The sequence below is a fragment of the Heteronotia binoei genome, chromosome 1 (genome assembly GCF_032191835.1).
Source record: "Heteronotia binoei isolate CCM8104 ecotype False Entrance Well chromosome 1, APGP_CSIRO_Hbin_v1, whole genome shotgun sequence".
NCBI lineage: Eukaryota > Metazoa > Chordata > Lepidosauria > Squamata > Gekkonidae > Heteronotia > Heteronotia binoei.
This window is the reverse complement of record NC_083223.1, coordinates 274639399-274656729: the sequence shown is the minus strand read 5'-3', so window position 1 is coordinate 274656729 and position 17331 is coordinate 274639399. Positions and strand designations below refer to the sequence as shown.

The 17331-nt window shown below is 43.6% G+C and overlaps 1 protein-coding gene across 1 annotated transcript; it reads right to left on the bottom strand.

The window, feature by feature from the left end:
- Positions 1-15941: 15941 nt before the first annotated feature.
- LOC132588599 (scale keratin-like) lies at positions 15942-16484 on the bottom strand. Its single transcript, XM_060261034.1, has one exon. The coding sequence runs from the start codon at positions 16482-16484 to the stop codon at positions 15942-15944; it is 543 nt and encodes a 180-aa protein (XP_060117017.1).
- Positions 16485-17331: the final 847 nt, after the last annotated feature.

The window sequence follows — 17331 nt, the reverse complement described above, 5'->3', positions numbered from 1 at the left end:
GTGAGGGACTCAGTCAGAGCCCGCTTGGAAGGGCGACCACTTTAAATTTCTCCCCAGTTAGGCAATCCCCACCCCCTGAAAAACCAAAGCAACAACAACACAAAAAAAGAACAAACCACACAAAAGCAAAGAAACATGTGCAAATGTACACATTTCTCCTGGGGGAACAAAGCTTGACCTACTTAAATCAATGGATATGACGCATATTCCCATATTTTTATGGGTAAATAATTACGCAGAAAGTAGCATGTGTTAAATAACAGAGGCAGCATTTAGTGTGAGAACCAAAATCCATTGTGTCAAAGCGTCAAGATTTATTTGTTTGCTCATCTCGTTTCCTCAGTCATCCACAATTCATCAACAAGTCTGAAATGAGGCCAGAATCCTCCCAGAGGAAATGTGAACCATCCATCGCTCAATGAAATATATCAAAGCATGCAAATGAATCCCCGCCACAAATTGCTTCTGCTGTTTTTTTTCTATTAAGTGGTAGGGCTGAGTCAGTTTTGGCTGCTGAGCTGCTACTTCCTTTCAAAGATCTTGCGCTCCATTAGAACAACATCACTGTGCTCCATTAGAGTGTCGGCCACAGTCAGTACTGTGCTGGGAGACCACCAAGAAAAAATAAATGAGGTGGATACATCATGGCAAGCTATCTCTTGATTGAAAACCCCATAACTGAACATAACATAAGAACATAAGAGAAGCCATGTTGGATCAGGCCAGTGGCTCATCCAGTCCAAAACTCTGTGTCACATAAGAACATAAGAGAAGACATGTTGGATCAGGCCAATGGCCCATCCAGTCCAACACTCAGTGTCACATAAGAGAAGCCCTGTTGGATCAGGCCAGTGGCCCCTCCAGTCCAACACTCTGTGTCACACATAAGAACATAAGAGAAGCCATGTTGTATCAGGCCAGTGGCCCATCAAATCCAACACTCTGTGTCACACAGTGGCCAAAAAAAATTATATATATATATGATCCAACTTGGCTTCTCTTATGTTCTTATGTTATGTTCATTGAATGCCCACGAGTTCTTGTATTGTGAGAAAGGGAGAAAAGTACCTCTTTCTCTACTTTCTCCATCCCATGCATTATCTTGTAAACCTCTATCGTGTCACCCCACAGTCAACGTTTCTCCAAGCTAAAGAGTCCCATGCGTTTCAACCTTTCTTCATAGGGAAAGTATTCCAGCCATTTAATCATTCTAGTTGCCCTTTTCTGGACTTTCTCCAATGCTATAATATCCTTTTTGAGGTGCGGCGACCAGAACTGCACACAGTACTCCAAATGAGACCGCACCATCGATTTATACAGGGGCATTATGATACTGGCTGATTTGTTTTCAATTCCCTTCTCTGAAGACTTCTCTCAAAGGCTCCTCAGCTAAATCCTGAGGTGTTTCTGCTGCTAAGCAAGCCTCATTCTGTTACTTTTTCATTGCTAGGGCAACTTTTCAGCCAATAGCTGCAAGCCTGTTCCCCAGCTACTCAGGCTAAGTTCCTGATTTCATCACAGAATTATACACTAAGAAGTATACAAGAAATAAAAAGGTAGTCCCCTGTGCAAGCACCAGTCATTTCCGACTCTGGGGTGACATTACTTTCACAACATTTTCATGGCAGACTTTTTATGGGGTCATTTGCCATTGCCTTCCCCAGTCATCTACACTTTACCCCCAGCAAACTGGGTACTCATTTGACCAACCTTGGAAGAAAGGAAGGCTGAGTCAACCTTGAGCCGGCTACCTGAACCCAGCTTCCGCCAGGATCAAACTCAGGTCATGAGCAGACAGCTCGGACTGCAGTACTGCAGCATTACCACTCTGCGCCATGGGGCTGCTCTACAGGAGATAAGGAGTACTTAATACAATTAAAACAAATCACACAATTTTAAAGCCAGATTCGGGGAAAAAATTGCCACCAATTCAATAGTTACAGTGTGTTTTTGAGGAAAGAAGAAAAAGGGATTTATAGTTATCAGACTGGCCTTTAAATCCACTAACAACCAATCTAAATACTTAACACAAACGTCAGAGTAATAATCACAATACCGAAGAACATGCTCTATACTTTCTACTTCCTTTCTTCCACAATCACATGGCCTATGCATGTCAAGGATCTTCAGAAACCTCCCATGAAGTACTGCAGAAAGCAACACATTGAAACGTGCTAACATAGAAGCTCTGCGGGTACGACCTGCAACATCATTCCTCTTCCATTTTATCCTCACAACAACCATCCAGTGAGGTAGGTTAGGCTAACAGAGAAAGACAAGGAACAACATCACCAAGAAAGTTTCCATGGCGTGGATGGGGATTTGAATCGGGTTGCCAGGTACAATTCAAGAAAAAAAAAATCTGAGGACTTTGGGGGTGAAGCCAAGAGACACTGGGGGTGGAGCTAGGAGCAAGGTTGTGACAAGCATAATTGAACTCCAAAGGGAGTTCAGGCAATCACATTTAAAGGGACTGTGCGTTTAAATGCCTTCCTTCCATTGGAAATAATGAAGGATGGGGGCACTTTGTTTGGGGGCTCATAGGATTGGACCCCATGGTCCAATTCTTTTGGAAACTTGGAGGGTGTTTTGAGGAGAGGCATCAGATTCTATGCTGAAAATTTGGTGTCTCTACCTTAAAACACCCCTTCCCAAAGCCCCAGATATCTGCAGATCAATTCTCCATTATACCCTATGGGAATCGGTCTCTGTAGGGAATAATGGAGTGCCCAGCAGACATTTCCCTCCCCCCTACATTTTCTGATGACCCTGAAGCTGGGGGAGGGCATCCAAGATGGGGGATTGGCAACTCTAGAACAGAAGCTGAGTCTCCTAGACTAGGGAAGGTGATGGCCAACCACCCCGTAAAAAGTCTGTCGTTAAAACGTTGTGAAAGCAACGTCACCCCAGAGTCGGAAACGACTGGTGCTTGCACAGGGGACCTTTCCTTTCCTTATCCTCCTAGACCCTAGTAGTCCAACACAGTAACAACTGAGCCATACTGGCTATATGACGTTGTCTTTCACCATCCAAGGTCATTGGCCCACCTAGCTTTTATTTATTTATTTACTTTCCATTTATATCCCGTCCATTCCAAACAGACTCAGGGCGGCGAACAATCAAAATGAAACCAACATCTCAGTTTCAGATATAAAACGATAAGACACAATAATTTACAATCTGTTGGTAGTCCTGGTGGAGTTGCCTGGCAGCATAAACTTAGCTTAACTTAGTTTGGTTTAGTTTAGTTTATTCAATTTATATCCCGCCTTTCCCACTGAAGCAGGCTTAGTATGACCCGCTCTGATGTACAAAACCTTTTGGGGGCCACCACACTGCACTAAATAATGTGTTTTACTGTGGAAGATAGCAAAAATCCAGTTGCAAAATGCAGTATTTAGTGTTATGTGAATGCAGCCAAAGTCTCAAGAAAAGAATGGTCATAAGAATATAAGAGAAGCCATGTTGGATCAGGCCAATGGCCCATCCCGTCCAACACTCTGTGAAACACATAAGAACATAAGAGAAGCCATGTTGGATCAGGCCAATGGCCCATCCAAACAGGAAAGAAAATAATAAAATCACTTTATACTAGCCTGGTGCCACAATAAACCTACTTACTTACCTACCTAACCACCTACCGAATACTACCGAATAAAATCCCAAATGTTATCAAAATCACAAACCAACCAGTTAAAACAACACTAAAACTTCATGAAGCTGATAAAAGCTCAGTACAGATATTTTATCAAAGTATATAATAAGGAAAGCAGCATGAAAAGTGCCTACAAAGCTAGTCCAATTTTTTAAGAGACAAAAGTTCACTAAAGTCAGCAAATTTTCAACTAAATAAATCTGTTTCTTTAAGACAGAGAAAAAGAATATGTAGGACAGTCAGGAAATTTTACAAAATGTATGCATAATAATCTTTCCGAGCATAAAGGTTGTGGCTTTCAACAAGTCACATTTAAAATAATAATAATAATGGGGAAACATAAAAAGAGGTGGACATTCTCCAGCAGAGGGCATCACACACAAACTGAACCCCAAACTTCTTCCTCTAAAAGCTACATTTCCCACTCATGTCTTTATAAGCAGTATCTTCACTATGCCTCAGAACAGGAGTCACAAACCAGAAATCTTTCTATGAGGTTGCCACCTCTGTGGAGAAAAATACCTGGAGACTTTGGGAGTGGATCTGGGAGAGGGGGGGATTTGGGCAGGAGAGTGGCCTTAGAAGAGTACAATGCCATAGACTCCACCCCTCAAAGCAGCCATTTTCTCCAGGGATACTTGTATACAAAAAGATACCATGGTCTGTTAACTAACAAATTCTCATAATATATTGAAAGATAGAATCAATTGTAGAGTTAGACGAGGCCTCCAGGATCATCTAGTCCAACCCCCTGTACAATGCAGGAAACTCACAAATACCCTCCCCCTCAGTTCACAGGATCCTCATTTCTGTCAGATGGCCATCTACCTCTGTTTAAAAACCTCCAAGGAAAGAGAGCCCACCACCTCCTAAGGAGGAAGCCTGTTCCACTGAGGAATCACTCTAATGGTCAGGAAGTTCTTCCTAATCATAGAATCATAGAGTTGGAAAGGCTCTAGGGTCATCTAGTCCAACCCCCTGCACAATGCAGGAAACTTCCAAATACCTCAACCTCAACTCACAGGATCCTCATTGCTGTCAGATGACCACCTAGCCTCTGCTTAAAAACCTCAAAGGAAGGAGAGCCAATCACCTCCCGAGGAGGAAGCCTGTTCCACTGAGGAATCGCTCTAACAGTCATGAAGTTCTTCCTAATGTTGAGCCAGAAACTCTTTTGATTAAATTTCAACTCATTGGTTCTGGTCCTACCTTTTGCTCCTACCTATATATTGAAAAATGTCCCGTCCAATAAACTTGTCCAATCTGATAAAGTGCTTGTGCTTCATTGTTAGTCTTATCATCAACAATCCAAATTCGGGCCACTGTGTGACACAGAGTGTTGGACTGGATGGGCCATTGGCCTGATCCAACATGGCTTCTCTTATGTTCTTATGACATTATATATATATATACACACACACACACACACACACACTTTGGCTAATAGCCACTGATGGACCTCTGCTCCATATTTTTATCTAACCCCCTCTTGAAGCTGGCTATGTTTGTAGCTGCCACCACCTCCTGTGGCAGTGAATTCCACATGTTAATCACCCTTTGGGTGAAGAAGGACTTCCTTTTATCAGTTTTAACTCGACTGCTCAGAAATTTCATTGAATGCCCACGAGTTCTTTTCTTGTGAGAAAGGGAGAGAAGGACTTCTTCTTTCTCTACTTTCTCCATCCCATGCATAATCTTGTAAACCTCTATCATGTCACCCCAAAGTCGACGTTTCTCCAAGCTAAAGAGCCCCAAGCGTTTTAACCTTTCTTCATAGGGAAAGTGTTCCAACCCTTTAATCATTCTAGTTGCCCTTTTCTGGACTTTTTCCAATGCTATAATATCCTTTTTGAGGTGCGGTGACCAGAACTGCACACAGTATTCCAAATGAGACCACACCATTGATTTATACAGGGGCATTATGATACTGGCTGATTTGTTTTCAATTCCCTTCCTAATAATTCCCAGTATGGCGTTGGCCTTTTTTATTGCAATTGCACACTGTCTTGACATTTTCAGTGAGTTCTCTACCACGACCCCAAGATCTCTATCTTGGTTAGTCTCTGCCAGTTCACACCCCATCCACTTGTATTTGTAGCTGGGATTTTTGTCCCCAATGTGCATTACTTTGCACTTGGCCACATTGAACCTCATCTGCCACGTTGATGCCCACTCACCCAGCCTCAACACATCCCTTTGGAGTGCCTCACAACCCTCTCTGGTTCTCACCACCCTGAACAATTTAGTGTCTTCTGCAAACTTGGCCACTTCACTGCTTACTCCCAACTCCAAATCATTTATGAACAAGTTAAAGAGCATGTGACCCAGTACTGAGCCCTGCGGCACCCCATTACTTACCGTCCTCCCCAGCAAAGACCGCCCATTTATACTCACTCTCTGCTTCCTATTAATTAGCCAGTTTTTGATCCACAAGAGGTCCTGTCCTTTTACGTCATGACTCTCGAGCTTTCTAAGGAGCCTTTGATGAGGAACTTTATCAAAAGCTTTCTGGAAGTCAAGGTAAACAACATCTATTGGGTCTCCTTTGTCCACATGTTTGTTCACCCCCTCAAAGAAATGTAACAGGTTAGTGAAGCAAGATCTTCCCTTACAGAACCCATGCTGAGTCTTCCTCAATAACTCATGTTCATCAATGTGCCTACTCATTCTGTCCTTGATAATGGTTTCTACCAACTTTCTCGGTATTGAAGTCAGACTGACTGGCCTGTAATTTCCCAGATCTCCCCTGGAACCCCTTTTAAATCTGGGGGTGACATTTGCTACCTTCCAGTCCTCAGGAACGGAGGAAGATTCAATGAAAGATTACATATTTTTGTCAGAAGATCCACAAGTTCAACTTTGAGTTCTTTCAGAACTCTTGGATGTATGCCATCCGGACCTGGTGACTTATTAGTTTTTAATTTGTCTTTCAATTGTAGGACTTCCTCTCTTGTCACCTCAGTCTGACTCAGGTCTCTCAACACCCCTTCCAAAATAACTGGTTCTGGAGCAGGCAGACACTTCTCATCTTCCACAGTGAAGACGGAGGCAAAAAATGCATTCAGCTTCTCAGCCATTTCCCTATCCTCCTTCAGTAATCCTTTGACCCCTTGGTCATCCAAGGGCCCCACTTTTTTATTGTTGGTCTTTATGTTTTTTGCAATATGCTCCTCATAGTCCCTTTTTGCCTGCCTGATCACAGTCTTGCATTTGATTTGCCACAGCCTGTGTTCCCTTTTTTTAATCTCACTTGGACTAGCTTTCCACAGCTTAAAGGAGTTCTTCTTACCTTTTGCAGCTTCCATTACTTTGTTTGTTAACCATGCAGGCCTTTTCTTATACCTGCTTGTGCCTTTCCTAACTTGTGGTATATATTTTATCTGAACTTCTAGGATTGTAGTTTTAAATAGCCTCCAAGCTTCCCCAAGGGTTTTGACTGTATTTACCTTTCCTTTCAGTTTCTTCTTCACATGCCTCCTCATCTCAGAGAATTTACCCCTTTTAAAGTTAAACGTGGTTGTGCTGGTCTTTTGGGGTAACTCTCTATTTATACAAATGGTGAAATCAATAACGCTATGGTCACTGCTCCCAAGCGGTGCGATCACTTTTACTTCTCTTACCAAGTCTTGGGCATTATTTAGGACCAAATCCAGGATTGCCCCACCCCTGGTAGGTTCTGTTACCATCTGCTTCATAGCACAGTCATTGAGAGCATCTAGAAACTCAATCTCTTTCTCTCGACCTGAATAGGATGTGTCAGGGTGTTTCAGTCAACCTTCATCATGGAGGGAATGGTAAGTTGTCCACAAATCCATATATCACTCCAGTATTGCATTCACACCAAGCACAGATAGTCTACTGTGGAGAAAAATCCGCCATTGACCACGCCTGTTGATCTTTCTTCCTTCTCTAGAGAGGAAGACAGAGAAGAAGAAGAAGGAAAAAAAAATCACCCATCAGAATAGGGTACAACAGGGGTGGTCATGCTGGCTGGGGCTGATGGGAGTTGTAAGCAAAAAACATCTGGAGAGCTACCGTTGGCCACCCCTGGGGTATAGAATCATAGAGTTGGAAGGGACCTCCAGGGTCATCTAGTCCAACCCTCTGCACAATGCAATCATTTCACAAATACCTTTCCCACACACGCACACATACATCCCCAGCAACCCCTGCTCCATGCCCAGAAGATGACAAAAACCTCCATGATACTTTGACAAACTGGCCTGGAAAAAAAATTGCTGATGGACTCCAAAGTGGTAATCAGCATTTCTCTGGGCATGTGAGAAAGGGCCACAAAAACTAAGCATCGATGAAACCCTTCCCCACCCTCTTTCTCATGATCTGCTTAAAGGAGAGAAGCTTCCCTGGAGGCAATGACTGCTCTGATAGATAAAACCACCTTGATCCAAGAGGAAAGGTAGGCTATAAATACTATAAAAAAGCAAACAAACAAATTATATGGCATCACACCCCACTGAGGTCTTTCTTCTCCTCAGACTCTGGCCCTCTGCAGTCTTCACCTCTCAAATCTTCATGAATTTCCCAGTCCACCGAACTTCTGACAGAAGCATAGAAGTGATGTCAGTGTGTCAGTGCAAACCTCTAAGACGGCACCCAAACTCTATGCTTCCACTGCAGAATTTTGGTGGAATCCTAGAATGTCACACCAACATAGAATTATAGAGTTGGAAGGGACCTCCAGGGTCATCTATTCCAACCCCCCGCACAATGCAGGAAACTGACAAATACCTCCCTCTAAATTCACAGGATCTAAAAATGTACTATGGTATGCTTCAAATGACAGTGACAAAGCATGGATCCGTATTGAAGCTTCTTATATAGAAGGAGATCATTTGAGGGAAGCTATTTGAAACCTACCTAATAATCGACACTTCACCTCCAATAACAATCCTTACCTATCTTTAACATTAAAGATCTGGGATAAATGCAAGAAAGTATAAATCCCATCTATTTCACCTATGGCAAGCTTCTTGGGTCAGGCCTCGTTTACTCCGGGACGTGGTATCAATGACTTTAGAATCTGAAGGGAAGCTGAATTATATAAATTACAGGACCTTATTAAAAATAAAAAAAAATTGACACAATTAGAAACGTAATATAATGTTGCTATTCCATGGTTCCAATACCAACAGATTCACTATGTGTTGCATAATCCAAGATTGTGGATATAATAGACAGGCCATTAACAATTTTTGAAATGATTTTGGGGAAAAAACAAAAAACAAAACAAGCTAGAACCTTAACTTCTATTATTTATGACCTTCTTAATTATAAAGGCTGGACGGAAAATACGAGTCAGCAAAAAAGCCTGGGAAAAGGATTGAACATTACACTCGCTTTAGAGCAATGGCAAATTATTTGGTCTTCCCCTCTGTATTCCATTTACTCACTAAATTTAAAACTGCAAAATTATAAAATCGTCTCTCGGCGGTATTTAACACCTAAAAAGCTTTTTCTTATCTCACTTAAAATCTTTCCCTGATTGCTGGAAAGGCTGTAAGCAAGAGGGATCCTTTTTACACTGTTGGTGACTGTGCCCAGGGATAAATAACTTTTGGAAAACAATTACACAGACTGTAAACAACATCGTAGAGTGTGATATCCCTTTCACTCCAGAATCAATCCTCTTGAACTATTGGCCTAGTTCAATAGTGTCCAACAAAAAAAAGAATTAGCAGCATTCTTATATATGGTGGCTAAATATGTTCCCCAGAGAGCACTGAGGTCTAGCTCTCAGAATCTTCTAACAATCCCTGGGCCAAGAGAGGCTAGACTGAAGACAACCAGGGAGCAAGCCTTCTCGGTAATGGCCCCTCGATGGTGGAATCATCTTCCAGAGATGGTACGAGCCCTGCGGGACCTGAATCAATTCCGCAGGGCTTGTAAAACATTTCTTTTCCAGCTGGCCTTTGAGACAGAACCTGGCTAATCTGATGTGTAGCTATTTAGCCATCTTGTGGATATTACAACTTACAGTATTTTTATAGCACCTATTTTTATCTATTTTATTCATTTTAAATTATTATGTAATTAACTATATCTAATAATTGTTATTTATATTGTTTTATCTAATTCATGGAATTTCCATGTCTGTGAGCCGCCCTGAGCCCGCCTCTGGCGGGGGAGGGCGGGATATAAAAATAAATTATTTATTATTATTATTATTATTATTATTATTATTATTATTATTATTATTATTATTATTATTATTATTATTATTATATGTCAGTGGAAGCAAGATGTGTCTCCCACACACCAACAATGGATGGCAAAGGTTTGGGAAGTGGCTGCTTTAGATAAGTTAGCTATACAAATTTATGTTAATGAGTTACAGCATAAAGAAAACAATTTTGTGGGAAAGTGGCTTCCTTTTTTTTAACCATGTTAATTCAGATGAGTACTTCGAAAGATGTATTCCAAAAAAAAAATGCATAAACTTTTCCTTCTATTGATAAAGCGAATGGCAATATTGTCTCACTCAGCTGACACTATAAGGTAAAACTAAGAGTGATCCGAAATTATATGTGGTCCTATATCATACTCCTGCACTTGATTGATTAGCCTTTTAGTCATAAAAAGATAATCAATTCTTGTATGAATGTGATATAAACTAGAATAATATGTGTACTGTTTAACATTAGGATTAAGGAGATGCCATACATCTGCTAGATTAAATGATTCCAAAATATCTAAGAGTTCTGTAGTTTTTGTAGCTTTTCCTCCAGGTTTGTGTTTTCTCAAGTTTGGGGCAAATAATATATTTCAGGTCTGCACCAATTATGGTTTCACCTATTTGGAATTCAGTGAAAAGGTTAAGAGTTGCCTTAATAATTTTTTTTTTCCAAATCTGCATTTGGTGCGTAGATCGATGTAACTGTTAGCTATACAAATTTATGTTAATGAGTTACAGCATAAAGAAAACAATTTTGTGGGAAAGTGGCTTCCTTTCTTTAACCGTGTTAATTCAGACGAGTACTTCGAAAGACACCAAAAGGAGAGCCAGTTTGGTGTAGTGGTTAAGTATGCGGGCTCTTATCTGGGAGAACCGGGTTTGGTTCCCCACTCCTCCACTTGCACCTGCTAGCATGGCCTTGGGTCAGCCATAGCTCTGGCAGAGGTTGTCCTTGAAAGGGCAGCTGCTGTGAGAGCCCTCTCCAGCCCCACCCACCTCACAGGGTGTCTGTTGTGGGGGAGGAAGGGAAAGGAGATTGTGAGCCGCTCTGAGACTCTTCGGAGTGGAGGGCGGGATAGAAATCCAATATCTTCTTCTTCTTCTTCTTCAATTCCAAAAGAATTCATACACTTCTCCTTTTATTGATAAAGTGAATGACGATATTGTCTAACTCAGCTGACGCTATAAGGTAAAAACTATAATGCGATGGTATGCTATAAGATTACTTTTATTGTTATTGTTTTGTTGATATTATTATTTTATGTTTTTGTTGTTAAGAAAAAATTAATAAAAATTTAAGTATTAAAAAAAACCAATGTAGCAAAAATCTTTGGGAGGGGGGGGCGGTGTTCTACAGATTTCCTTGTCAGCAACGTCCTTTACAAGAGATCCTTTCAAGGAACGAGCACAGACTGCTTCCAGACAATCACGTTTGGAGACAAGTCCCAGAGAGATCATTTCTCCACTACGGCATCTGCGCCTTTTCTAATTGCTCCCAGAGGCCACGGGGAGAGAGGCTGAGCTGTTCTTGGAACAGCATAATGGTGCCCAAGCCAGGATTGCTTCATAGGCTGGGCTGGAAGTGGTGACTGATGTGAGTGATGGAACTGCATGGGTTTTCAGGTAGCTGACTTGAGGTTGACTCAGCCTTCTATCCTTCCGAGGTTGGTAAATGAGTACCCGGCTTGCTGGGGGGGGGGGGGAGGAAAGTGTAGATGGCTGGGGAATCTCCTTTATCTTCCTCCCTCACAACAGACACCCTGTGAGGTGAGTGGGGCTGAGAGAGCTGTGGCAGAAGCTGTCCTTTCAAGGACAACCTTCCTTCCTTCCTTCCTTCCTTCCTTCCTTCCTTCCTTCCTTCCTTCCTTCTTCCTTCCTTCCTTCCTTCCCTCCTTCTTTCCTTCCCTCCTTCCTTCCTTCCCTCCTTCCTTCCCTCCTTCCTTCCTTCCTTCCTCTTCCTTCCTCCTTCCTTCCTTCCTTCCTTCCTCCTCTCCTTCCCTCCTTCCCTCCTTCCTTCCTCCTTCCCTCCTTCCTTCCTTCCTTCCTTCCTTCCTTCTTTCCTTCCTTCCTTCCTTCCTTCCTTCCTTCCTTCCCTCCTTCCTTCCTTCCTTCCCTCCTTCCTTCCCTCCTTCCTTCCTTCCTTCCTTCCTTCCTTCCCTCCTTCCTTCCTTCCTCCTTCCTTCCTTCCTTCCTTCCTTCCCTCCTTCCTTCCCTCCTTCTTTCCCTCCTTCCTTCCTTCCCTCCTTCCTTCCTTCCTTCCTTCCTTCCTTCCCTCCTTCCTTCCCTCCTTCCTTCCCTCCTTCCTTCCTTCCCTCCTTCTTTCCCTCCTTCCTTCCTTCCTTCCTTCCTTCCTTCCTTCCTTCCTTCCTTCCTTCCTTCCTTCCTTTCTTCCTTCCCTCCTTCCTTCCCTCCTTCCTTCCCTCCCTCCTTCCCTCCTTCCTTCCTTCCTTCCTTCCTTCCTTCCTTCCTTCCTTCCTTCCTTCTTTCTTTCTTTCTTTCTTTCTTTCTTTCTTTCTTTCTTTCTTTCTTTCTTTCTTTCTTTCTTTTCTTTCTTTCTTCAGGCATGACCTAATATGTGAATGAGTTCCTGCTAAGCTTTCTCTACCAAAAAAACCTGGTAACACAGTCGCTTCTAGCCTTACCCCCTCCTCTTTCCTTCAGCCTCAGGCATTGTTCTTATTCCATTTTTCCTATTTGGAATCAGAAATGTGTTCCAGACTTTCCCTGTCCCAGAAAGCATGCAGGAATATGAATATGCAGCCCCATAAGATTTGGTCCTGCTCTTTTTTACATCTTCTTCTTCTCACCTTGAATGGAAAGAAAAGACAGGGGATGTGATGCAGGATGATGATGATGACGACGATGATGATATTGGATTTATATCCCACCCTATACTCTGAATCTCAGAGTCTCTGAGTGGTCACAAATTCCTTTACCTCCCTCTCCCCACAAGAGACACCCTGTGAGGCAGGTGGGGCTGAGAGTGCTCTCATAGAAGTTGCCCTTTCAAGGACAAGTTCTGTGAGAGCTATGCCTGACCCAAGGTCATTCCAGCAGCTACAATTGGAGGAGTAGGGAATCAAACCCAGTTCTCCCAGATAAGAGTCCACACACTTAACCTCTACACCAAACTGGCTCTAAATAAAGATCTGACACTAAATTGACCACTCCATCTTTTTCATGTAAAATATGGTTTCCACGCAATAAACTATCATCGCCCATCAAATTCTTTTCTTCTATCTCCTGGGAGCCACCTCTGGATAGCTGTTCCCGAACACATGACCCTGCCTCAGGATATGAAATTGAGTATAAGAATGCCAATTCTTGATCAGTTTTGGGCCCATTATTGTGAGTGACACTGGTCATCTCTGGATCTCCCATCCCTTTCTGTCTTCACTGGAGGATCATCCTTCATTCACTGTTGATAGGTATAGTATCACCTTGTCTGTGTCATCCTTATATGTCCCTATATATGTCCCTGCCTATTTTTCCTAGAACCATGTGATTGCTGAAAATTGTGTTTTTCTTGTGTGTTTGAGTGATTTTTCTAATAAAAACCTATTTTTAGTTATAAAATAACCTTGTTCTTTAAAAGGGCCTTTTTTGGAAGACTGACTCCTGTATACATAGGTTATTGACCCCGAATAGTTTGCCATCTATGCTTACCTAAATATTTTCCCCAATTTTGAACTGTATCAATAGAAGTATAGTGTCCAGGTCATGTGAAGTGATGGTATCGATTTACTCTGCTCTGGTAAGACTTCACCTGGAGTAATGTGCAGTTTGGGAAACCACATTTTAAGAAGGATATAGAAAAGCTGCAATGGGTCCAGAGGAGGGAGACAAAGATGGTGAGGGGTAGGAGACCAAGTCCTATGAAGAAAGGTTGAAGGAGCTGGGTATGTTTGATCTGGAGAGGAGGCGGCTGAGAAGTGATGGGATCACCATCTTCAAGTACCCAAAGGGCTGTCATATTGAGGATAGCGTGGAATTGTTTTCTGTGGGCCCAGAAGGCAGAACCAGAACCAATGGTTTGAAATTACATCAAAAGAGTTTCTGGCTCAACTTTAGGAAGAACTTTCTGACTGTTAGAGTGGTTCCTCAGTGTCACAGGCTTCCTCGGGAGGCGGTGGACTTCCTTGGAGGTTTTAAAACAGAGGCTAGATGGCCATCTGACAGCAATGCAGATCCTGTAAATTTAGGGGGAAGTATTTGTGAGTTTCCTGCATTGTGCAAGGGGTTGAACTAGATGATTCTGGATGTCCGTTCCAGCTCTATGATTCTACCTCTCTTGAGGGAAATTTGGCTAACAACAGTGTTAGGCAACCCTTAAGTATCTGTAATCCAGTCCAGCCATTGATGAAGGTTTATATCCAATGCAACCCTGGGTGGGCCATCAGGAAGACACTTAACCCCAACATTCACTCCTGGTTCTTTGTCAATATGCCAAAACCACCCAACCATCATCCCACCTTGGAATGTCAGGTATTTCCCTACTAATCTTCCCACCAGATTTTGACAGCAGTTAGAGTATCTAGTGGACACAGGGGAAAAAAAAACCCCTTCATTGTGATTGGGCCCAGCTCCATTTGTGAAGAGTGCTCTTATTTATACTAATAAGCAGACTCAGGATGACCTTGAAGAGTGGAGAAAAGTTACTGAATCCCTTCATTTCCAGAACTGCAGTTGTAAGAAACTAAACAGTTGGATTCCCCAACACTGACAGCAGAACCCCAAACAAAGCCCATCCTATAGAAATCCGGCCCCTCCTGGCTTGGCAGGAGGAGCAACGGGCCACAGAATTTATCAGGGGAGCACATGCGGTTCAGCACCAGTTTGAGTGCATGTGGTTTGTATGAACAGCAAATGGCTTTACGGCTCAATGTCATGAATGCAGATTACAATGAAGCCTTTTAGAGGATGGAGCTTTCTTGATGGAATGATGCCTGCCCTAGAGAAGGTGGAGTTTTGGGGCCTGGCTGGCCCGATACCAGCCATAACACTAGGGCTGGTGCTGGGGACAGGGTGGCTCACCCATGCAGAACAAAAGGGGGTCATAGGCTGACCCTAGAGCTTGTCCTGTTAGTTTCCAGTCCTTGCCTTTTTGTTGGTGTTTAGTTATGTTTAATAAAGAGGCCCAGTTTACCCAACCCGCTGTGTCAGCCTCTTTATTCTGACTAGGGGTGCTGGTGGTGGGGGGGGGGGCAGAATTAACTCTATATGGCTGCTTTTGGGCAAGACCAGCAAACTATTATGATGTGTGTGTGTGTGCGCAGACATGAGTGGAACATGTTTTACCATGAATATAGGGGGAAGGAAGACCTTGAGGACTAGGGATAGAATGAGGAGGGGGGAGGAGCAGGAAGAGTTGGATTGATACCCTTCCCTTCACTCAAGAGTCTCAGTGTGGATCACCATTTCCTTCCCTTCCTCTCCCCACAACAGACACCCTGTGAGGTAGGCGAGGCCGAGAGAGCACTTTCGAGAACTGCTCTTGAGAGAACTTCTGCCTGACCCAAAGTCACCCAGCAGCTGCATGTGAAGGCGTGCGGGAAATTAAAGTCAGTTCTCCCAGGTTAGACTCCACCTCTCTTAAGCACCACACCAAACTGGCTCCCAATCACTGAAACATCTGCCTCATAACTTTGTGTCAGTTACAAATTTTGATACAGAGTTTGAGGAATTCTGCAAGCTGCCTTGACCAAAAACTTTTAAATGCGCAACAGTGGACAACTCTTGGGAAGAGATCCTGGAACTCGGTTGTTCATTGTCAGACAGACTCTTAGGTTAAATCAAGCCCAGACTCTCAATATCATGATGCAAAGTAAAATTTATTAGGACAGCGAAGAAATCATTTGAGTGAATAGTTTTACAAAGAGACAGGTTTTAAACAGAGCAAAGCATTTATAGAATGGAGTATCTTCCATAGACAAAAGGACAAGAAACTGTGTTTGGCCCTGAGACTGAAAGTCGCTGAGAACTCCGAAGTTGTAGAGTGCAGAGTGCATGGAGAAGGTTCAACTGATCATTGTGCGGTCCAGTCTATTATGTCAGGAGTTTGCTCTGAATCTTATTGAAATAGCCCTCGAGAATTTACTGAGGGGCAAGGCAGCTGCTGCCTCTGCGCCCCAGGATGAGGCTGCCTCGGCGACCCCAGGAACTCCCCAAACGGCCTCCAAAACTACCTCCAGCAAGCCCTCTGCCGAAGCCACCATAAGCGAGACTGCCTCCAGACAGTGCTCTGCCAGATCCACCATAACTAACAGCACATGGAGTGTTGCCTCCTACAGAAACGGGTTCCCCGGTAGCAGAGAGGATGGGTCCTGGGAGGGTCATGACCACGGGAGGTGGCTGGATCACGACTTCGGCGGGTGGGATCTGGTTGATGCAGGAAGGGTTGACCCCGGAGAGAATGCCCAGGCTAGCGGAGGGTACCCCAATGTTATGGGCAAGACTTGCTGATCCAAAACCAACGGCTGGAGCAGAGGCTATGGAGGGGACTGCAAAGGATGGAGACCCAGCTCCAACTAATGTTCCAGAGTGGAGACCGCTATAACCAAGACCTGCTGATCCAAAGCCAACAGCTGGAGCGGAGGCACAGGAAGGAACTGCAAAGGCTGGTCCACAGTAAGCCATTTTTGAGTGGTAGTGAGTGAGTCTGCAAGAATACAAAAAAAGTAGAAAATAATATTATGCCAAACAAGTACTGTGAGAGTCAGTGTGAAGCACATCAGTTAAAAAAAAAACAACAACACACGTTACAGAGATAACCCACCAACTACCCTCCATAGATAGAGGGTCAGTATTGTCTACTCAGACTGGCAGCGGCTCTTCAGGGTCTGAAGCTGAGGTTTTTCACACCTATCTGCCTGGACTCTTTTTAGTTGGAGATGCCAGGGATTGAACTTGGGACCTTCTGCTTACCAAGCAGATGCTCTACCACTGAGCCACTGTCCATCCACTGTCCCCATCGAGTCCAACCCCCTGCTCAAAGCAGGATCCGCGTAGAACTTCCCTGAAGGGTTTGCCCAGCTGCTTCTTAAAGACTGCCAGTGAAGGGGAGCTCACCACCTCCCTAGGTAGCTGATTCTACTGTTGAACAATCCTTACTGCACCCCACCCCCCAATATCCAGCTGGTACCTTCCTGCCCTTAACAGCAACCCATTCTTGTGAGTCCTTTCCTCTGCTGCCAATGGGAACAGCTTCCCTCCTCTAAGTGACAGCCCTTCAAATACTTAAAGAGAGCAATCCTGCCCCCCCCCCCCTCAAAAGGCCTTAAATTCAGCAGGATCTCAGAGGAGCACAGCTCCTGAACCTTCTGAAGGGTTCCCCTTCCTCCTCTCCATCTTGTCCATTGAATAGTAGATAACAATCCTGTAGGGTTGCCAGTCCCCAGCCTTCCCCGGCAGGGACAATAGGTACAATAGAGTTTTTTCCCTTCCAGATAGTTAGAGCGTCCGGGAAAACCATAGAGTTTTTCCT

Bases quoted from the DNA above. Each gene is read 5' to 3' on its own strand.
- LOC132588599 (XM_060261034.1), bottom strand. From the start codon at position 16,484: ATGGCTTACTGTGGACCAGCCTTTGCAGTTCCTTCCTGTGCCTCCGCT.